Source organism: Protopterus annectens, chromosome 1.part0 (genome assembly GCF_019279795.1).
Source record: "Protopterus annectens isolate FY-2018-M chromosome 1.part0, PAN1.0, whole genome shotgun sequence".
Classification (NCBI taxonomy): Eukaryota; Metazoa; Chordata; order Ceratodontiformes; family Protopteridae; genus Protopterus; species Protopterus annectens.
In genome coordinates, this window is record NC_056725.1 from 122,717,979 (window position 1) to 122,741,975 (window position 23,997).

The window sequence follows — 23,997 nt, forward strand, 5'->3', positions numbered from 1 at the left end:
GGTGAAGTCAAGAGCCATGCGATTTTGAAGCACCACTGTTCTCATGGCAGTCAGTTCATCAGTCACCAGTTCTAGGGCAGAAAAGGTTGCATTGCTCATTATTTCGAGACGCTTAGACAATTTTCTCAGTTCCCAGATTGATTTCGTTGCTCCATATGCTAGCAGTACACCTGCCCACGAGATAACAGTATCACTCAAGTCCATGTGTGACAGTCCATTTTTCCCTAAGCCCACAGCATGATAGTTATTCCAGCATGCATTGATTTGCCCCACTGGATTGACAGGCTTCTTGATTTCTCGAACATTCCGAATTTTCCCTTGAGGTAAAACTGCTGTGTGTCGTATGGCCGGAACCAGGTAGCCCAAAAAACAACTGCTGGACCAATTCTCAGGTACCCATTTATATGCTTTCCTACCACATACAAAGTAACAATCTTCTACTTTGGTAGTAACTTTACTATGCCCTGGCTCTGCATGAAACATTTTTTTGTCGATTATAGACAGTTGTCTATAGAGATCAGCATTATGTTTTACTTCACCAATTGTCCTATGCATCAGTTCAACAAATGAATCATAGCTTGTGCTGCAATAGGATCCAATGTTATTAGGTTTAGTGTAGCATCTATAGGGAACAGTCACATTGCAATTGCTCCAACCCACCTGAACTGTATCATTCTTGTGAAAACACACAGTTCCCTTCTGTCAAACAGACAAGTGCAATGCTACTTTATCTTGTGATGTGACACCTGATGTATCATAAATTAAGTTTTCCCAGGTCTTGTTGGCTCCTAGAGGAACTAAAGTTAACAGTAACCCCCCATATGTTGTTGGCAAAGCTGTGCAAATCCAGCAATTTGAAACATTGAAGGTCTCAGCATACACATATTTGATTGCCTGGTAAGTGTTAAAGTTTGGGTGCCACTCTGCGTGCCACTCTGCACGCTTGTTCAGTTCAGTTTGTGTGGCTGGAAAAAGAAATGGCCACAACAAAAAGATTATTGTCACTAGTACAGTTAACAGGATGATTATGCAATACTTTTGAGGAAACGGTTGCTCTGCATTTCTGTTTTCTCCGACTCTTCCAAGTAGGTGTATTTGGATCTTACTGGATTCCGTCATCTTTATTTCGGACACGTGCGCTTACTCTCTGCCCTAATAGGACCTTCATCACCAATGGTTTCTTTACTGGGGTTGAGACGGATCAGTCCTATTGATCTGACCCCCCTTTGTAGCCAGACTTTGTGCTGAGGGCCCCAATGGAGAGGTAAGATTTTTGTCCAACTCAAAGTTCTTAACCAGCTTGCAGTGTGTCAGGTGTATCCACGAAGCTCGTTCTGCTATCTTGACTGCAGTGGATGTCAAAAGAAGCACCTGGTAGGGACCTTCCCACCTTGGCGATGACCAATTCTTCCTGTTGATGTTTTTGATCCACACCCAATCCCCTGGCGTCACTGCCACTTCTGATGTCTTGGTTTGTTTTCTATCTGAAACAGAATTTGACTGCAACAGATGTTTAGAACTCAACAACTTTTTCATATATTCAGCTAGTGTGAAATCAGCTTCCTGGTCTGATGACATGAGAAGTTTCCACTGGGGTGTATAATAAGCCCTTCCAAATAATTTTTCAAAAGGAGTCAATCCTTTTGGTGTAGGGACAGTTCTCATGCTCAACAGTGCCAGGGGCAAACAGTATAACCAGTTTTTTCCTGTCGCAGCTATTAATTTTCTCAATTTGTTTTTTAGTATACCATTATGCCTTTCAACTAGCTCTGCAGATTGCGGATGGTATACACAATGATTTTTTAAAGAAATACCAAAATGCTTACTCAACTGCTGTATGGTTTGATTTACAAAGTGTGTACCATTGTCACTGTAGATTCTTTCCGGAATACCAAACCTAGGAATGATTTCCTTGACAAGTACTTTTGCCACCATAGCTGCATCTGGATTTTTGGTTGGAAAGGCTTCCACCCATCTGGAAAACATATCTACAATGACAAGACAATACTTTTTATTTTCACATTTGTTCAATTCTATGAAATACATACAGATAGTGTGAAATGGATATGGTGGTGTAGGGAAACTCCCTTGCTTGGGCTTTATCGCCCCCTGTGCATGATGTTTGTTACAAATCTGACACATCAAACAAAATTTTTTAGAGTAGTTTGTAAATCCGTACGTTGTGAACACCTAGTTCACCAGCTGTACCATCCCCCCTGTTGAGACATAGCACTGCCCATGGCTCAACAAAGCTGCATATCGGAACAAATTAGAGGGTAGTATAGTTTTTTCCTCTCTAGAGATGTACAGCCCCTTTTCGAGGATTGCTCCTCGTTTTATCCATCATTGTTTTTCAGCTTGCGTAGTGAGTGTCTGCATTGTTTTTAACATATCTAAATCTAAAATCTCAGAGGGTTGTAACTCCTCATTTAAAAGAAATACTTCTGTGGCTGCTTGTTTTGCAGCTGTATCAGCTCTCGCATTACCTTTTGAAATCCTATCTTGTTGCTTGGTGTGAGTTGTGCATTTACAAATGGCTATTTTTTGAGGTAACTGAATAGATTTTAAAAGATCTAAAATAAACTGTGCATGATTTGTAGGTTTGCCAGTAGATGTTATCATTCCCCATTTTTTCCACTGTTACGCAAAAACATGTACAGTAGAAAAAGCGTACTGGCTATCAGTAAAAATGTTTACACATTCACCCTTTGCTAAGGTACATGCCCATGTCAGGGCAATCAATTCTGCTGTTTGTGCAGATAAGTTTTGTGGTAAAGGTTTTGCTTCTATAATCCCAGTATCAGAGACTACTGCATATCCTACTAGGTTCTGTCCTGCAGTACCTCTTTTGCACGAGCCATCCACATAGTATGTCACCTCGGCATCACCCAAGGGGACATCCATGAGATCTTTTCTAGGTAGTGTCTTTTGCTCAATTACCTGCAGGCAGCGGTGCGGTGTGCCATCTGCAGGGGTCAGGAGCAGAGTAGAAGGGTTTAAAGTCATGCATCGCTCAATTGTCATATGAGATTGGCTCAACAATATAGTCATACAAGAAAGATGCCTAGCAGGGGAAAGATATGCCACCTTTTCTTGTAGTAAAATAATCGCGACTGCATGAGGTACTCTCAAAGTGAGAGGGTGGAACAAGACTACTGAGGCTGAAGCCTGTACTGCCATTGCAGCTGCACCTACTGCTTGTACACAGTGGGGTAAGGACCGTGCCACTGGGTCTAGTTGTGATGAATAGTAAGCAATGGGGTGTTGCTTATCCCCATGCTGTTGTGTTAACACTGATGTCATGTAACCCTGCTTACAATTTACAGTTTGGAAAAAATGTTTATGATAGTTTGGCAATCCCAGAACTAATGAGGATGCTATTAACTGCTTTACTTTGCAGAAAGCAGATTCTGCCTCTGGTGTCCATTGTAACAAATCCTGCGCTGCCATAGGCTTCTTATATATAAGGTCAGTCAGGGGTGTAGATTCCAAGGCATAGTTTGGAATCCAGCTCTGGCAAAAATTAGTTGTACCCAGGAAGGACATCATTTCCTTCTTGGTAGTGGGTTTTGGTGCTTGCAAAATTGTTATTTTTCTGTCCTCATCTAATGTTCTACCTTCCTTGGATATTACATATCCTAGGTATTTGACCTGTTTTTTCCAAAGCTGCAGTTTATTTTTATTTACCTTATGTCCCTCAGCGGCTAAAAATCATAGAAGTGCTATGGTATCTTCTCTACAATCCTGCTGGGTGGGGGCCGCCAGCAAGATGTCATCAACCTAAAGTAAAATCTGACTGCCTCTGGGTGGGGTGAATCCCACCAAGTTGCTTGCCATTTCTTGTGAGATTATCATCGGACTTTCACAATATCCTTGTGGTTGTCACGTATATGTATACCTTTTCCCCTGAAATGTGAATGCAAACCAATACTGGCTATCAGGGTGTATCGGTATCGAAAAGAATGCATTGCTAATGTCTACCACAGAAAAATACTTTTGTTGAGGTTTCAGATCATTCAACAGGGTGTGGGGGTCTGGCACCGTGGGTCACCTTGGTATTACCGCATCATTTATGGCTTGTAAATCTTGGAGCATACACCATTCTCCATTGGCTGTTTTAACTGGAAATAAGGGTGTGTTACATGGTGAATCAGGAGATTCTACTAGTATCCCTCCTTTAAGTAAGGCTGCTATAATAGGCTTTATCACTGCCTCTGCATCTTTTCTTAAGGGATACTGTCTCTTTTGTGGTCTAAATGCTGACTTTGGCGTGATAGTAACTGGTCATGCTGTACGAATAAGTCCTACATCTGACTTTCCTGTTGACCAGAGAGTCTCTGGTATATTTCGTAAGGCATTTTCTTCCTCCTTTAACAGGAGTGTCAATCAGCTGTCCTTGCTAGACTGCAAGTGCACAGCTGGGTTGGTCTGGGTTATCCAATTCAACTTCTGTATTTGTATTCCCTGTTCTTCCTGTTCTGACAGTTATAGTTCTGTCTGTTTCTCCCATCTTGTGACTTTTTCTCCTAGGTCTGACCATTCTATATTTCTGTTTTTTGTTAAGCTAACATGTGGTAATCGATTAGATTTATAAAGTGCAAAGAACTCCTGGGGCAATGATGTGTCCCAGTACAGGTTACACAATACCAATCTGTTTGCATGATTCTTAAATAATTCTTGCTCATATTCTTTATCAGATCCTGGTGTGTTACAATAATACAGGGTACAGTGCAACAGGTGTTGTTTATCAATGTCAAGGGAGGGGAACTTGCTGATGGCTACATTCATTAACTCTTTGGTCACAGTCCCTGGACCAGTCATAACTAAGTCCTGGCTGTACCAATAAAACATTTCACCCTCCAATTGCACTGCAAAGGTATTAGTTTGTCGCTGTGCTTCCATACCCTGCATGGTTGGGACTGCTGCTATACCAAATAGCTGCATGAGGTATCTACCCAAGAGGTTTACTGGGCATTTTGCAGAAACAACAATTTTGCTTTTTTGTTTCAATCCTGAAACTGGATCAGTTATTGCAATGTTATGGGAGAGAGGCTCCCGATACTGCTGTCCATTAGCTGCTTTGACCAGTATGTAATCAGGTGACTCTGTGTTTTCTGGCAGTTTGGAGGGATGTATCAGGGTTCGTGATGCCCCTGAGTCAGACAAGAATTTGACTTCTCTCCCTTCTACCAAGAGTGTAACTTTTGGTTTCGTGTCTGCTAAACAGAGCTCCAAGCTCAATAAAGCTAGGTCTAATATTTCATTTTCTTTATTGTCACTAACTTCCTGCACTTCCTCTACTCCCTCTATCACATTCTCATTTGTCCTTTCTTCACTAGCCCCTTCTAGTGATTCCTGACTACCATATAGTCAGTCCTCACTCTCCTTGTCTTCCGTTGTTGCCTTCTTGTTTTTCTTGCAATCTCTTGCCAAATGTCCCTTTTTACCGCATTTAAAACACTCTCCCCTTTTCTTTCACCCTTCAAAGTCCTCTGATCGCTGATCAGATTGTTTGTTTCCCTGTGCATTATTCTTGCCCTTCTTCCCAGACTGTGCTACATAAACTTCTGCTCCATCTTCTACAGAAAATACTTAGGCTTTCTTTTTCTTTTTTCTATTAAAATGCCTTTCAGCATGCCTAGCATATGCAAGTAATGATTGTAACCTGCTTGTTCCATGGTCTACCATGTGTTTCATAATAAAACTGCTTATAGGTGCACTACTGCCCTTTAAGAATGCATTCTTCAACTGCTGTTCATATGGGGAATCTTGTGTTTGATCTTCAGGAACCTGCATTCTACAGTGGTTATTAAAACATTCTAACAATCTGGCATAGTATCGGTCAATTGTTTCACCTTCTTGTTGGATGCATTGATTAATGCAAGTCCAGTCTGCCCTAGGTTTCCATTTTTCAGAGATGCGGTCTGTCAGACCTTTTACTCTGGTGTCTAATTCTGCACTGCTATGTGGGAGGGGTCTTTGTGCAGCATCACAGGGATTCCAGTTCCCACTAATCATGTACCAATCTGGCCCTACAATCTGTCTAACTACTTTTTCTATCTCTTCACCATTTAAGTTATAACTCAACCTCATTCCTTGTAAATCTTCTGAGAATTTTCTAAAATTAACCTTTGGATGGGGAATTCCCTCAGTGGCTTTCCGGATATCTTCCGGAGTCCAAGGTCTATACACTAAGATAGTTGGGTCCTGATTGTCTTGACCTGCCTGAGGACTGGGTACTTCTATAAGTGGGCATATTTCTTCTTCTTCACTTATAGATCGTGAATTCTTAACCATTTGCCATAATTCAATGCCTTCTTCTGAATTACCTGCCTTTGTTCGGGACCTGGTCCTGATGGGATCTCTAATTTTAGTCAGTTTTAGTTTCATAATATCTCTATCTTCAGTGACTACAGGATATCATGGGGGTGGACTAACCTGTTCACTTGCTTCATATTCTGGTAAGGGAGGTGGAGGGGCCGATGCTATTACTAAGTTATTGTCCTCCTTATCTAAAAACATTGCTTTTGAATTTTTGTTCTTTTGTTCCCTATGGTTTACTTCCTCAAGCCACCTGTGTGCCTGAGGAATTCCTAATCGACGTTGCTTTTTTACCCGACCTTTGGAATTGGTTTTGAGCTGTTTGATAAGTTTGATAAGCAAGGATTTTTTCTAATTTTCCGTCGAATTCATATTTATTAACCCATTTTGAATAATATCTAATATTGTCGGCGTGCTGCGACTGCATATATTTTGCATCTTCTATTAAAGGCGGATTTTGGGGTCTTTTTGTGCAATTATTACCCATTTTGTTCTACCCTTTGATCGTTACATAACTTCTCTTAATTTTTAACGTGGTACCATGGATTTTGTTATAGTCTCTTCAGAATGACTGCCTACTTATTCTGGTTCTCCTGATCTATGACAAGACAGTAATCTTTTTTGTCCCTGACTTGTAAGAAAAATACAGTCTGACAAAAACAATACACATCTAGTCCCTGATCTAAAACAGAAAACAGAAAAAAGTAGATTCACCTTACCTGAGCCCATGTGATTGATCACCAATTCCCAGAGACCAGTCCTTCAGTCACAGATCAGAAATTGGCTGGCCTCTTTTGAATGACAATTCAGTCGGAGGACTTTCCATATAAGAAGAACCAATTTGGTTCCTTCCCCGTACGGTTTCAACCACCTGGCTGTCTGATCCGAGGTGAAGAGAGGGTTCCAGTCCGAAGGACCAATCTGTAAAAGGAAAAAACTTCAAAGACCAATTCATGTTAGGTTCAAGCAAGGCACCCTTTATTACTTGCAGCAAGGAGACAAAGCACGTAGGCACAAGGTTTGTCTAGCTCTTTGGTGATCAGTATGTTATTCTTACACAGTTCTCTTCATGTCACACAGAAAAAGTTACTATTCTATTGCTGACGTAGTTAGACACAGCTTTCTGTATGTTCTACAGAAAATGTTACTAGACTTATTGCTGACTAAGTTAGATTATTTGCTAGCTTGCAAAACATTTTGAGAAAAACAACCTAATATGTTAATTTCCTAATATACCTATATTACTAAACCTAATATATAAGTTCTAATATGTCTTACATTTTGTCTAGATTCAAGGTACATTTCTAGCTTTGGTACAAGTAATGCTGACTATGGTTTATACTTTCAAGCATCTACTGTTTTCTTTATCAAAGCTTCTAGTAGCTGTATACTTTCTTATGGCATAAGCCGAAATTAATATATCTTTGTTAAGTTTCATGACATTAGCAGAAATGAAATGTCTCTTGTTAAGTTTCTAATAGCTGTGCAGATTCATGCAGTGTGAACAGAATAAATGTATTAACCCTTTTAAACCTCAAATGTACTAAGCATGCATATTACTATTATATATTTTTCTAACAGTGGATTATAGGAAATTAAATAGTCACACAGAGTTGGATGCTTACCCCATGCCTAGGACAGATGAGGCCCTAGAGTAGCTGGGTGGTACTACGTATCTTATAACCATTGATCTTACCAAGGGTTACTGGCAGGTGCCCTTGACTCCCAGAGCTAGAGAGAAGTCAGCTTTTGTGACTCCTTTTGGCTTGTATGAGTTCACAAAAATGCCCTTTGGGATGAAGAATACTCCAGCGACTTTCCAGAAGCTGGTGGATAATATCCCAGAAGGAGCAGGAAGGTTTGCCCTTGGTTACCTAGATGATATTGCCATCTACAGCCATTCCTGGCAAGAGCATCTTCAGCATGCCAGGGAGGTGCTGGGCAGTCTACAGAGGGCAGGGTTGACCATTAAGCCGAGCAAATGTCAGGTGGGTATGGCAGAGGTCTTCTACCTAGGACATAGAGTGGGTAGTGGTAAGATAAGACCAGAACCTGCCAAAGTGGATGCTATTCAGGCATGGCCTGCACCTGTTACCAAAAAGCAGGTGAGGGTATTCTTAGGGACAGCAGGGTACTACAGAAAGTTTGTCCCAAGTTATAGTACCATAGCTTCTCCCCTCACAGACCTGACAAGGAAGAACAGGCCAGATAGGGTAGTGTGGACCCCAGCATGTGAACAGGTATTTCAGAAGCTTAAAGAAGCTTTGGGAGGACCCCCTGTGTTAGCCAGTCCAGATTACAGCAAAGAATTTGTTGTGCAAGTGGATGCTTCAAACCATGGTGTGGGGGCTGTACCTAGCAAGATTTCTTCAGAGGGGGAAGAACACCCAGTGGTTTATCTCAGTCATAGGCTCCAACCAAGGGAATAATGTTATGCAGCAGTAGAAAAGGAATATCTAGCCATACTGTGGGCATTGCAGAAACTTCAGCATTATCTGTATGAAAGAAAATTCACTACAATGACAGATCACAACTCTCTAATATGGTTAAAAAGAGCCAATCAGCAAAATGCCAAATTGCTAAGATGGAGCCTGGGGTTGCAAGCTTATGATATGTCAGTGCAGCACCGCAGTGGGAGTAGCAATGTCAATGCAGATGGGCTCACAAGACAGGGAATGGGGTGAGGTACCCTCAGATAGACCTAATCCTCTCAAGTGGTGCTTCTCAAGGGTCACTTGAAAAACTAGCTTGAGTTCTCCAGGGGGGAAGAGATGTGAAGGTTGGAGAAAGATGGGCGAAGGCTGCCAGCCTAGTCAAATAGAATTTGATACATAATTCTATCATTTGTATAAATAAATGTAAAATACAGGCTTGTGTTCTTAAATGAAAGAAAACACTGTAAAATGTGAACTTCAAGATTGTTGCAACATTGCCATCTGCTGTAAGGAAAATCAAGCCAAGCATTTCAAATGTTCTGTGAAGTTACAATTATCTAAAAAATGGTTCCGAAGTGACTGGCTGAACACATTCTGTCTATTGTCTTAACTTAAGGAATAATTGTTAGAGTTTACATGTGAAATGTCTTTTATTGTTGTAGTTTCCTGAGCAGGTGTTAGCTTGCCAGTTAGGCTGAGATCTGAACCCTATAGCTGTGCCAGTGGGGAGTCTTATTGGGGACCTGGAGATCAAGGGAGCAGCCAGCCCCAGACTGACTGCGATCTCTGTGTGTTCTTAAGGGAAATTGTACTTTACTGTGTGTATTAGTTATCCTTTCCTCTTCTAGGAGATGACCTCCCTGGTGTTAGTGGTGAGGATTGAGGCTCCTTGATTGCTGGGCCAGGGCACGGTCATCACAGTAACATGTGGCAATGATGAGGTTTATGTCATTATAAGGTCTACAAAGTGTCGATTCATCCATCACCAAATAATGCAGCCCTGAGCTCTGTATTTTACATTAAAAAGAGAAACAATTATTTGCTTCTGTCTCAATCTTTGATTATGTTATATACAGACCTGTCCCTTAGGTCACCTGACCAATCCAATACTCCTGGCACTATGTCCTGTATCTTTAAGTATGCCGTAATTCAAACCTATATTTTCACCACTATGTGACATCAATTGACATGGTGCTCTTACTAGACCCTAGAAAGTCTTAAAATTATTCAGTGCAAGATCTTTGCTTACAGTTCCATGGCCAAGGGGTCAATCCTGACCTCTGGTTTCTGCCTTTAGGAAGTTTGGAAGTTCTCTTCTGGAAAAAAAAATATTCAGCAGAATGAATAAAAACAAATGCAACGAAAGTGTGACTAGAAATTAATATGGCTAAAGTCTCATTATTATAAATTCATATTCGATATTTAGATCTAAGTGTCATGGAGGAAATCAAATATGTCCTTTCAAGTGTCAGAGCAGATCAGTAAAAGTAACACAATAAATGAACTTTTATTTGCTAGACTTTTGCTGTATTTTGCTGTATTTTTTTAGCTGTTTTATGAGACACTTCTAAGTAATTTGCATGTTAAAGAAAAAAATTATTGCAGTTTCTGTGTTTAATTTATTTTGCAGCTAACAATTTTTTGTTGTTTACCAACAGCAACAAAGGTCTGGATCACCTTTACAACTTCAAATGCAAAAATGTGGTGCCTCTATATGACTTGCTGCTAGAGATGTTAGATGCTCACCGGCTGCATAGACTAGGGGGCAACAAGAAGGTGATCCCCAAAGAGGACAGAACACATCCACCACCAAATGCCTCACGTCTAACCCCTTCTTTATCAACAATTTATGGCAACAAGGAGGAAGCAGAATTGAGTAGTTCAGCCTAAGGATTCTATTGAGCACTAGTGTCTCACAAAAAACACAACAGCCAACTACCTACATAGAAAATGCATTACCTGTGCTTAATCTTTGTTTTCCTCACATGTTCAAATCACACACTCCAGCATGCTTCAAGTCATCAAGGGTTTCAGTCTATTGCTTCACAGGAATGGGATGATCCTTCATAGTACAAATCTGGTTGGCAGGATTTATACAGCAAAGCTCACCTGTCCACTGCATCTGCTACAACCAGCAAATGACATAGTTTGATGTTCTGATTTCATTTATTGTCACTTCAATCAACTTTGCACGTTTAACAATATGCTTCTGTAATATGGTGCTCCATCTGAAGGATGACTGTAACTTACATTTGCTCCCATTAAAGCTGCCTGCATTGGGACCACAGTGGCATCCATTAAGGCAATTATGCTATCAGAAGGCCTACATAACATATATCATTCAGTCATCCCTCTGGTTATCAACAGTTGTAATGCCGTACTCAGTGAGGACATGTCATACTGAAGAGATAAAACAAGAGCATAGAAATGTTAGCATCCATATTAACTTGCTGATTCACATATCAGGTTTTACACTTTAGGGTACAACTTAATAGGGGAAAAAACTACTTAGACCTTAGATTTAAGAAGGCTAAAAAAACAAAAATGCAAAATCAAAAGTGCCTGTTTTTGTATGATGGATCTGAAAGTAAGCCTAATTAGCACATGCTGCTAAGAAGACAGTAGGTGTCCGAAATGAAATTTGAATTCTCTTTTCCATCTTCAACATGACATTAGACTGAGTGTTTTATAATAGCCTCACTTCATTTTTTTATTGGAAACATCTTTACTTTGTACTTGCTTTCATAGCAACTCCCAACACTTGCATTAATATGTAGCCACTCGGCTTGGATAAAGCAAAGATTGCCCACATGCTCATAACATAAATGTAGTTTAGAATTATAACCAATGTCATGAGCTCCACTAGGATAAACCTGTACAGTAATCAGGCTTTAAAGTTGTGCGGTCACCTTCTCAACATGTATGATGTACACTGACTTTCATTTCCAGTTATATATGATTAATCTGTAAACTCTTTGTGAAAAATAACAGTCTGTTTTTCAATGTTTCAGTTTCACTTGTTTACTCTTTTGCTCCATACAGGCACATCGTCACAACAATGTAATACAGGCTGCAGACACTAATTTACATAAGGTAGCAAAGCATTCTGGGTAATCAAAAATAAGTTACTTCTTTAGAAGTGCAGTCACTTAATTATATTTTGATTTCAGTAATATAACAGATGTATGTTAATCCTCAAAGTAAGGTATTCTACCTGCAGCACATAATTGGTGACATTTTTTGTCATTGTGTCACAGTCCTGTCTTTCTGCAGTTGGTAGTTCATAGGCTCATAAGTTCATAAGTGATTACTTGGGCCTAGCCATGGTTCCCAAATGTATTTGACAAGTTGCGATGCCCTAGGGTTATGTTAGGGAGGTATATATAGGCTTAGGCATGGGTGATCAAGCATTTATAGGTTGACTCTATCTACTTACTGAAGATATAGGTATCATACTCGGGATGTATTTCTGATACCCCATCCACTAGTCCATGTTGCTCTTGCATTGGGTTAGGGAAGAACTTTGCTTCACATGAATGAGAATCCTGTTCCAGAAAAGAGGTAGTCTCTAAGACACATACTTGTCCCTTCGATTGGGTCTTTTTTATGTTGCAGATGAGGTTTAGGTCCCTAGATTGGGTAATTCTGATACTATTTGTTTTGCAGACTTGAAACAGGTCCATCAGAGCAGGATCAGAGGATACATTGTAGACCAGGCATAGATCCCCTGTCAGCAATTTGTAGGAGACTATGTACAGGGATAGGGCTGAGAGGCGATGAACTTAGGACATGCTATTTAGACCATGTATTCTTTTTGTAAGTATCCTCTGTGGAATCTACAGTTGTAGCATGTGCCTGGTCATGTACATACCAAAGGGGGAGTTTTACTCAATGATAGGTCTGATAAGGGTCAAGTACAGTGGAACAATGACATCCTAGGACCTAGATGCCATATTTGTGCTTATAAGTTGTTCAAATATAGAATGATTTCCTTAGTACTGTAGACACCTGATGGTCAAAGGCAGGTTACTGTTTATATGAGTTCCCCGATCCCTGACCACTGGGTCTACTCTTAGGGGTGTATTATCAATGTGGAACTTTCTAGGAGTAGCTGTCTTCTCAAAGTGTAAGCTTGTATATACACTAGTCAATACACTAATTTAGGTAGTGAGGTATTCTGGTTTCATTTCATCATAATGTAATAGTAGTATACAGTAACTGCTGCACAATTTTCAGGGGGCTGTCGTTAGAAACAAAATTGCATGATTTCTGCACAAAACCATATCAATTGGTACTATACCTGGCTGTGGTGTTATTCCCAATTCTGTAACATTCTTGTAACAAAAAAAGCAAATAACATACCATTAAAGGAAATGTTAAACAGTCTGAGCTCAGCCTGATATCCACTGTATTTTTAAATTGCACTATAAGTCAGTCGAACACAAACATTTGTGAAGAGGTTTTGTACATTTGTTTTTGTTTGGTATGCACACAAAAATCACATATCACAGGAACCACAGCCGAACTGAGTGAATTAACAACGGACATGTTTACTGCAGATTAATGCTCCTGTCTGTGAAGTAAAATGTTTTATGTTCAACTATAGAATTGGTATCTTAAAATTCAAAGTGAAGCATGTAAGCAGGGCGCATTCTAGAAGGCTGTATTATCATTCTGTGTTCATAAAGTCTGTTCTACATCAGTGCATGCAGGTTTGTATGCAAAATCAGCCAGCACACCAGACTCATTCAATAAATTTATAGCTTAAGTACATGGGCTATATTTCTTCATCTGTTAACCATATGGATCCATTGAAGGCTATATGACACTATGAAAGAGATGGAAGCTACTGCTCTTTTCCTTGTTTGCATTGTCTCTCCATGCATCCTTGTTTTGGTTATGTTCAATCCACTTCACAGTTAGTAAGAATCCTGGCAGGCAATCAGGCCTCAGTTTTGGTCGGCTGCAGAAGTCTGTGGAATGTCAGGGAACTAGCAGATGTAGTGTCATTTTAAACATGCTGAAAAAATCTGAACTGTTTTGGTAGCAGTGATAGGCAGAACAGGCACCTTTCTGAAATTTTCTAGAAATTAGTGGATCAATTTGCAATGTATGACATAGGTAGTGCAATTGAATGTTTTGCTGTAGTGCATTTTTTTCTGTATCTCATATCAACCTCCACATTATAAAACACATAACTTTCCTAGATTATCAGACGTCTGTAATATATGCTGGTACTGTTTTATAAGCCATATAGTTCCCTGATATTTAATTCACCTTATTACAACCCCAGAGTATCTGGCTGCAGAAGCTCCCATGTTTCTTGACTCAGTTCAGGTGCAAATTACCTTTTATGCTACAAGATTAAAGGGCTGCAGGTTCAATTTCCAATCTAGGTGAGTGGATCAATTTTCATTTGCTGACAATGTAGTGCAGCATTCTGGTGTGCTGCACCCCCTGAGTGTGCTATCCTTCAAGGAAGACATTGAACTGAAGTCCCATCTGCCCGAGTTGGTGGTAGCTCAGGTGAATGTAAAAGATCCCAGACATTTATGGAAAAGAACAGGATTCCTTTATTTATGAATATTTGCATATATTCATACATTCACAATTCACATATTTGCAAATTTACACATCAAAACCTTTACATATTTACACATTTCCCAAATCATTTCTTTAAAACATAAAAATAATAATCAGTCACACTGATTTTAAACATATACAAAATCCATCATATTTAGAAATTACAAAACAAGTTTAACCCCACAACACATTGGGGGGGATTCAGTAATCCTCCATGTAGGACGAACGAAGTCCTACTCGGAGACTGCCGTCTAAGAGTTAGACATCAGCGCGTCATGCATATGCATGCGGGTGCGCTGACTCAACTCCTAGGCTAACACGGAGCATGTAGGAGTGCAGGGGGCATGTCAGACTGCCGAGCAGTCCAAATATCCACTCCCCTGCAAGTGCCAAACCCTGCAAATGTCAGCAGATATGAGCAAGTCCGCTCAAATGTGTATACCCCCAACACTACACTCCTGCACATTAAAAAGCCCTGTACAAATGAAATAAAATGTAAAACAATTTGTTTTTATTATTCACCATATAGCTGCCCATATTTGCGCGTGTATGCACGGGTGTGCTCATTGCTTAGCTGCAATTAGCAGTGTAGACATCAAAGAGGATAATAAACCACTTATATGCAAATTAAGCCAAATAGCAATAGTGTAGTGGCAGAGCTTTCGCACAAATAGGAAGCATTCCTGGTTCGAGTCCCACCACTCCCCTCTCGTTTTTCAGTAGGAAATCTGTGCATCAAAATAAATCCTGACATTTACCTTTTAAATTATATTAAAATGCATCAAAATGGCCTATGTAGTAGTGAACGTTATTTTAAATATATATAAGAAAGTGAAACATTCATGCATAATAATGAATGCATAAATAACTTATCTTAAGCAATGTGAAGCACTGCTAAGCAACATTTACCAGTATTAAGCACATTTAAGAATAATTGCCCATAGCTAAGCACTGCTTTAACTAGCGCAATATAATTGCCCATAGCTAAGCACTGCTTTAACTAGCGCAATAGCTTTGCATGGAGCTGCGCATCGTGTCAACTAGCAAAAACCAAACATGTTTGTGCAGAGGTGCGCACCGCGCTAACTAGTGCAACATTGGGCAACGTAGGGCAATGTAGAGCAACGTTGGGCAAAGTTGAGCAAAGTCGGCTAAACACAGCCACACCCCCTACTGGCCAGGCCAGTAGTAAAATAAAAAAGCAATGACAGGTCCTTAACCCAGGATAGTGTTCACCATAATCACAGTACTAATCCACTAAGCCATGACAGAATTTGATGTTCATGGACTGTCAACACACATATACATATGGATCAAAGTTTACCCAGTGCTAAGCAGGTGTGCACTCAGTTGAGAACTTTCAAATCCGGCCAATCAAAAATAAGTGTGAGAAGTGAGGCATATTTAAGTTCCATAGGTGGGAATACTCACCATAACTGGTTGCAGCTCCCATCTGCAGGCAGCAATGGCTGGTGTCAGAGAGGGCTCTTGCTTCCAAGCGCAACAGTGGGGCATTGAGGAGTCAAAACTGATGGTTTGGCTCCTCATCCATTGTCATGATGCTAGACTCCTGCAGGGCCAGTTCCAGGGCACGGAATACAAAGCAGAGGCCTGGAACCGTCTCACACATGAACTCACCAGTGCCACAGGCGTCCCTTAGACTGGTGAGCAGGTCAGACATCACCATGCAGACCTGAAGAGATGCAAGCAGGACCTACTGAACCAATGGATACAGGAGGCCCATGGGATGCAAAATGCCCCACTACTGAGTAGGTAGCCATGAAATGAAGTATGTAAAAAATTGCTAGTGTAGTCGATAGTATGGATAGGTATATGTCTCAATATCACTTCATTTACTTCACAGCTGCAGGTGTCCGTACTGTGAATCAGCAAGCCTATGCAGATAGGCTGCTAAGGCTGTGCCAACAGGCAGGTTAGTAATTTTTCTGCATGTACTGTTTTATAAAATAAGTGAGAGAGCCTGGCTAAATGTGTCTCAGCCCAATAATAAAGGTATAATAAGGCTTGAATAACCTTTCTGCATGAACTGTTATGTAAAATACATGAGAGAGCCTGAAAAAGAGTGTTGTAATCCATTAATAAAGGTATAATAAGTCCTGAATTATTTCTCTGCATGTATTGTTATATAGAATAAGTGAGAGAGCCAGAAAAAGAGTGTTGTAAACCATAAATGAAGGTATAATACATACATCCTGAATAAGATGTCTGCATGCACTGTAATAACAAATAAATGAGAGAGCCACTATAAAAGTGTGTAATGTAATTAATAAAGGTATAACACATGCAGTGTGTCCGTGTCACTTTTTTTGAAATGTAGATGTACTCTTGCAGTATATAAATAGTAGTGTTGTATTAAGCACTGTCAACCCACACTTGGGTAGGCCCACAGAAAGAGTACGAAGGGAGTGCCAGTATCTCTTAAGCATATATACAGTCCCCAACTGTAGTATCAAGGCTGGCATGTATAGGTAAATCTGGTACATGAGTAGCTTGTAGTTGTGTGCACCGGAAATGTCAGTGTGCTGCGAGAAATGTAGGGGGCTGTTAAAATTTAACTGGTAATGTCACCTGAGCACATCCAGATATGTAGACGTATGAATATAAATAAAATATATAAATACGTAGCAGTAACATCTGCATCCTGGACAGTTTGTATATTAGATCCAGGTCAGGTACATAAGGAACTAGCAAAACACATCCCACAACGTAATGGACATTGCCCAGTGTAATAATACATGTAGTGGATATATACCTGCAGTCAATAGGAATGTAGTGTAAAATATAAGTTCATATAAGTTGTTAAAGGAGGTATCTTTTTACACCCTACTGTGTGTGCATAAACAATGCAATTCCACACTTCAATGGGTATGTGTAATTTCAAAACATTTTTTGGGACATATGTCCTATTGGTTTATAAATATCTGCATAACTTTGATGCATGTGCCCTGTTCAAACACCACAATCTTGGTGGCCTGTTGCCAACAATCATTCCCGCATGCTGTTGGAATGTTCACTGTCATTCAATATATGCACGTGTTATGCTTGCTGTTCAACTGTTGGAACTCTGGTGTGTTGGGTTAATGGGAATATTACTGCATGCTGTTACAACTAATTTGGAATGCTGTTGGCTATATTGTCATTAAATACACCTAAACACAGAACGTATGGGAAGGCTGGTCCCAGCGGACCCACCTGTCCCACCTCAGCTGGCGATGGCACCTGGCACCAGCAGGTCTGGTGCCCAGCCCGGGACCTCTTCCTCCATTGGTCCTGTGCCACCTTCATGTGGAAGCGCTGCAGGGGATGGGGCTCATCTCCCCCATGCAAGCGTGGCTGGAGGAAGGCCACCTGTCACCCTCCAAAGAGTCTGGGCTGTGGTGCGTAGGGAGATCCAGCATTCAGTCGCTGATCCCCTATGCCAGCTCAAGGCAAGAGTGGTGTGACTCACTGGTGAGCCTGCCCCTCCTATGCAGCCCCCAGCACAGCCACTCTCTGGGCTGTGAAGGTGCAGTGGTGACTGACCATGGGTGGGGATCTCAGTTCCACTGTTACCATCTGTGGGCTCATGGGCTTACGATTTCCAAACATCCTTCCCTGTCAATTGTGTTCACCCACCCCATGTGTCATATTCTGCCCCTGTATGCGTCTTGTTTGTCTTGTCTGTTTACCTCCCCAACCTACCTCCCAAAACATACCTACTTCCCCTACCCCACATTCCACTCTCACCTGAAAAAAAATGGGCAATCTGCTCCCACAAAAAAATTATACCCCATACATAGCTGCCCATTTTACACAAATGTCCACTGGACACAGACACTGAAATTCAATTGGCAGTACAACATACTTCGTTGTCCTCACCCCTCTCTCAGGGGTGGAAGGTTTCACAATTCCCTCCAAATTACTAGTATATGCACAGCTATTGCTGTTAAAGAAATGGGCAGCTATGGACCTTCCCTATAGAGGTCCTGCACATCCCGAGCTGTTTTCCCTACTGTCTTTCCCTCTTTATGCCCCATTTTCACCACTTTCCTATCTCCCCATTTTCTTTTCTTTCAAAGACATGAGTTTGGGGGTAGGCACTTTTAAGCAGTAGTAAGCAGGTTTGAGTGAGTGTGCGCATGTGTGCGCTTAGCTAAGTATTGCTAAGCATCATGCAAACCCACGCAAACCCGCTTACAACTGCTTAAAAGTGCCTTAGTCACCCTGCATATGAGGGGGCCTTGTTCTGCTCAGCAGCAAAATAAAACACCGCTGTCAGTCTTGAACCCCGGACCATGGACACACTAGACTGCATGAAGTATCACTAGGCCACAGCAGATATACAGCAATATGTTGCTGAAATGTATATCTCATGCATCAGAATCTGTGAATATAAAGGAAAGGTAGGAATGCCATAACACAAAACCTGTTCTGTGGAACTTTACCAGCAGTTGTTGTGGAATTGCATTACATGACTGTGATAACAGAACCAGACATTCTAGCAGTAAATACTGTTACAGCAGCACTTCACAACCCCCACACAGTATCATAGCAGGACAATCCCCACCCAAATGTACAAAATACCAGTGTGTTCAAGGTACAGCAAGGATGTAGGTAGGCATACTCAGTACTGGAATTGTCCAGCTTCATGAGCATCCTGTGATAATGTCAACAAAATAAAAAGCCCAAACAGTGCAGAAGTGACTACATTAATATCCACAGTATAGCTGTTCCCAAACAATTCATGTGCAAAATGAAAGCATCTCAATAACTACATATGTATGGCAGCTAATTGTAGATGTTGTAAAGAAACTCCATACTCCTATGTATCTTGTGTTAGCATTTCTAGGGGTGAGTACAATTCTACACTGTCAGCTGTGTACTGGAAGAGGCAACATTCAGGTCTGAGTACAACATACAAATAACTGGCTGCATCCTTAGCAACAGTTAGAAGAAGTATACCAACTGTCTGACTTACACAATGGTGTCCACAGCAAACAAGCATGGTCCCCACTCTGGAATTCTGAAAGGGCTATGCCTACCTGACCTAGCAATTTATAGCACTGGGTTGCTATGACAGTGAGTATTGCAAGTACCACACAGCAGGCTGCATGCAATTGCCAAATGGTGGCCAACAATTGGTACAGAGGCCGTCACATGCACATGTGCAGATACCTGTAAAAGCAGTCTGTACTTGCTGTCCACACATGCAATCAATCCATTGAAGGTACAGAGGGAAAGAGAGAGTGAGAGAAAAAAAAAAGAAAAGGTGATGTAAAGTAAAGAAATATAATAAAAAGAATATATTGAAAAAATCAGTACACTGACAAAAGAAATTATATTGAAAAAATGTATTGAAAGGAAACTATATTGAAAAAAACATTGAAATAAAATATATTGAAAAAAGATTTGAAAGAAAATATATAGAAAAAAAATTAAAAAAAAAATAAATTGAAAAAGAAATACACTGAAAAAATATATATTGAAAGAAAATATTTAGAAAAAAATATATATTGAAAAAAATATTGAAAATCAGTATATTCTGAAACAAATATCTATTTAAAAAAATCCTGAACAGTAAAGGAGATATTGGAACCAAAACCTATATTGGGAAAAAAAGTGTACCAGGATATACAGCAATAGATACGAACACATACAAAGGAAAGGTATGTAACAGCTATGTATTTACTGGAATGTAGTAGATGTTAATGAAGAGTACTCTATATAGTTTAAATCATCCATATGTGGCAGCAGTATGTATCAATGCACAGATGCCCTGCATAACCACTGGCATGGGGAAACGAGTGTGTTGCTGTGTGCAGTGGGATGTGACGGCGACATATGTAGTTCAGCATTAAATGTCAAACATCTGATCCATGTTATCTGTGTTCTGTACAGTAGTGTATACAAAGTCGTTTTGGGATAGTAGCCCAAACGGTTATGCAAACATGGATGTGACAGAGTAACAAATGCATGATAGTCATATTAATGTGTAGCTTAGCATTGGCAACAGCTGTACCAGGCTAGTATGCTAATTCAGTATTAGCAGCTATGTATACACCCTCTGATATTACTGTGTACTCACATGTGACACCTGTTCATGTTGCATCAAGGCCCAACAGGTCAGTCGTGAGGTACATGTACTTACAACAGTGTGGTCCTTGTGTGTGTATGACACACACATATGGAGAGATCTGTCCATGTCAGATATATTAGCATCTGTACATGTGCATTGAGCAAGGGACATACTGCAACTGTTTGTGAAAGGTGGATATATATATATATATATATATATATATATATATGTTGTTGAAGGTTGTTATGTGCATATTTCTATGTAGGTTGTAGTGTGTGGCAGACCAAACAGCATATAGTGCTGGTATATGACATGTGGTGGTAAAACGCTGTGGGTATGATTCATCAGATTTGCAGTGTTGCAGCCAGTGAGGCCTGCTAAAGCTACATGGGCTGAGAACATCTTCAATGCATTCTGCACAACACTGTGCAATGTTATGACATAACTGTATACATCACAACCTTCCCATACTTGATATACCCACCATGACAGGTGGACTGTATATGTGCCTATATGTATATCTATATGTACAGCAATGGATGTTCATATGTATGTGTGTGTGTGTGTGTGTGTGTGTGTGTGTGTGTGTGTGTGTATATATATATATATATATATATATATATATATATATATATATATATATATAGAGAGAGAGAGAGAGAGAGAGAGACAGGGTCATAATTACTGCAACAGATGCCTGGTGATCAAGCCATGGACTCAAGCTCAATGTTGACACTGCATTGGCATCCCTCCTTGCAAAGACTCAGTACCCATGAACTACCACATAGGTGGTATTCCACTTAACACCAAAGGTGTGATAAGAGACCATGGGAAACAGGTGGACAGTAGTCTCCACTTCGATAGTCACAGTGCCACACTAGTCATGTAATCCATCTACATGGCACACGTCATCACAAAAGGTGTGTTATCCAGGGAAAAATAGGTCAGTGTTCCCCTCTATTCCACACACATAAGACCCAGTATAGAGTACAATGCCCCATGTAGTATGTACCTCACAAGACATCTACAGCAAGTGGAAAGGACACAGACATACCTCACAAAGAGTGATACCGATGACAAACAGATGCCCTATGCAGACCGACGCCACAAACCCACAACTACACTGTGTTGCATACCGCATACGCAGAGGTGACCTCTGACTGACATACTAAGCTATGTCAAACCCAGATCTGTTGGACATGCTCCACATAAACAGATCACAATCTGTATGAGCCACATGCTCTAGGGACCCAAACCCTTTGACCACAATAAACAGCACATGCTGGAGGGATAGATTCCTATCTCAGAGACATCCCATACTCTGGAACTAACCAACTATCCAGAGCAAACAAATCTCCTAATTAGCAGTCATCATAAATAAGCCTGGATATTGTATGGGAGATAGTGAATACACCCAGGCAATCACCTCAGTGTCTCTGCTTGACTGGGCCACGTGAAATTTAAATACCTGTGTGTCAGAGGCCAGGGTAGCATATGGCTAGAGTTCTATAGGCCCTAGGGCCAATAGCCTCTTACCTACCTATGAAGTGATACACACCCACATGTACTTGTTGCAATAATCGATATGTGAGGTGACTGAGTGTGATGGTGAATGTGTTGGTGAATTTGTCAGGGTTCGGTATATGTGTGATAGCTTAGTGGGAAACTGTTTCAGTCATGGTATTATGTGTCCTAGCTGTGATCTCAGCAAAAGATGTGTATTCAATTGGTAGGCAGAAAAAGGAGCATGCCATACGGTCTGATGTAGTCCCTTGTTGTCGACTGGGGTGTCCCTTTGTAGGCTAAAGCAGTACATATATGCTTATTGGGTGTTACTGCTGGTGAATCCAACTCCTGTATGAACTGTAGTACTATCTGAAGCTATATGCCTAAACAGCACAGTATGGTGTGCGTGCACATTTATAGGTACCACTGTTATGTGTGTTCCCTGTAATCCTCACAGATTACATACCTCAGGCATAAGGTCTAGTAACTACTGACACACAGTACTGTAAGGTACGCAGGTAAAGGTCACCTGGGTTGCCATACCTTTGTGTCGGTTATGTATGTCTGCTGTGTGTGTGGGTATGCCTGTACCATGGCCTCAGTCATATGTGTGTTACAGGATATTACTGCGTATCTAGAAACATGTATAGTCTAGTACAGCAGTATGCCACCAATATTAACGAATGTGCACATATGTTAGGCAGGGGTCCGCCATCAATGACTAGTGTGGTATACTGATAATACTGTCAGTGGACTTTACATTTATTGCAATGGATTATATATTTCATGATACATTAACATGATATATACCTCCTGTGGCTAGGTGGTGCATTGTGTCACATACAGTGTGTCATGTACTGTTGTATAGTCTTACATACTGTTATAACTTTTTGCTGTGCAAAACATGGTTTGATATATAGAGTGTGCCAGGCATTGTCAGGCATCTGTGTGTTGAGAACTGATATGTGGTATTGAAAGTGTGTATCTTCTGACAGCCAATAGGTTGCTATATATGACAGTTAATTTATATCTGTACTTTAAAATGTTACGTGTGTCACATGACTTGCTCACACATATTGTTTAATTGTCTTCCAGGGTAATGTCCCACCATCGTAACCCGCCATATAGCAAGGCCGAGGAGGAAGCTGTCACAGTGAGCCTGGTGCAGCACTATGCACTGCTGTTCTCCAGAACCAGCCAGAACCAGCATGAGCAGGCTGAGCTGTGGCAAGATCTTGTCCGTAGGGTAAATGACATAGGCATGCATAACTGGACATATGAGCAGGTACGCCATCACTGCAGTGATTTAATTAGACATGTCCGGCAGCATGTGTCTGATATCCGCAGACAACAGCTTGCCACAGGTGGGGGGTAGCCATCCATCCCCCCTCATCAGAGTGGAGGAGCTGCTCCTGAGCCAGGTGGCTCCTGGCCAACAACAACCACAGCAATTAACATGTATCATCATGGAGGCTGGAGCCACCCAGCAAGTTGACATGGAGCATGCAGGTAACATGGCATAGCTGTAGAATACTGCTACCTCTATTGGTAGAACATGCCTATGTGAGATGTGTACTGTGTAGTTAGACAATGTGGTGCCTAGTGTTGTGCAATACTAATAATTAGGAATATAATCTGTAGGCCTGTGACTGTCCACCATTGTACTACTGTAAGATTGCAAACACACAGTAGCAATGCCACAGTTGTTGATACTGACAAAGTGTCTGATATCCTTCTAGGTCCCTCTGGTGTGACAGCAAGGCAGCAGAGCCATGCTGGTGAGTGTGTTATACCTTTAATATTGCTAATTAAATGTGCATGTCATAGGTGAGGTGTAGGCTATGTACACGTAACACACCTACGCATAATGCATGCTGTGCATGTTTGCTGTGAGACTATGCACATCCTAGTAACGTGGGTAGCTGCCTAAAACACATACAATACACAGAGCATCCCAAACAATTGTGGCAACACTGTAGTAGTGGACATTGGATAGGCAGAGTTGATACACATACACACAACATACACACCTTTGTCAGACGCAGTACATGTTAACATTCTACACATGGCATATTT

The 23,997-nt window shown here is 40.8% G+C and overlaps 1 protein-coding gene across 2 annotated transcripts in view; it reads left to right on the forward strand.

The window, feature by feature from the left end:
* The window catches only part of ESR1 (estrogen receptor 1), a 1,085,149-nt gene extending 1,069,042 nt beyond the window's left edge, over window positions 1-16,107 (forward strand). The window contains exon 8 of one of the 2 annotated variants that reach the window (XM_044088946.1): window positions 10,415-16,107. In XM_044088946.1, the coding sequence (XP_043944881.1) occupies window positions 10,415-10,646 (232 nt within the window). In that variant the 3' untranslated portion in view covers window positions 10,647-16,107. The remainder of the gene's footprint in view (window positions 1-10,414) is intronic. The other variant, XM_044088885.1, reaches the window with a different exon arrangement.
* The last annotated feature ends 7,890 nt before the right edge of the window (window positions 16,108-23,997 follow it).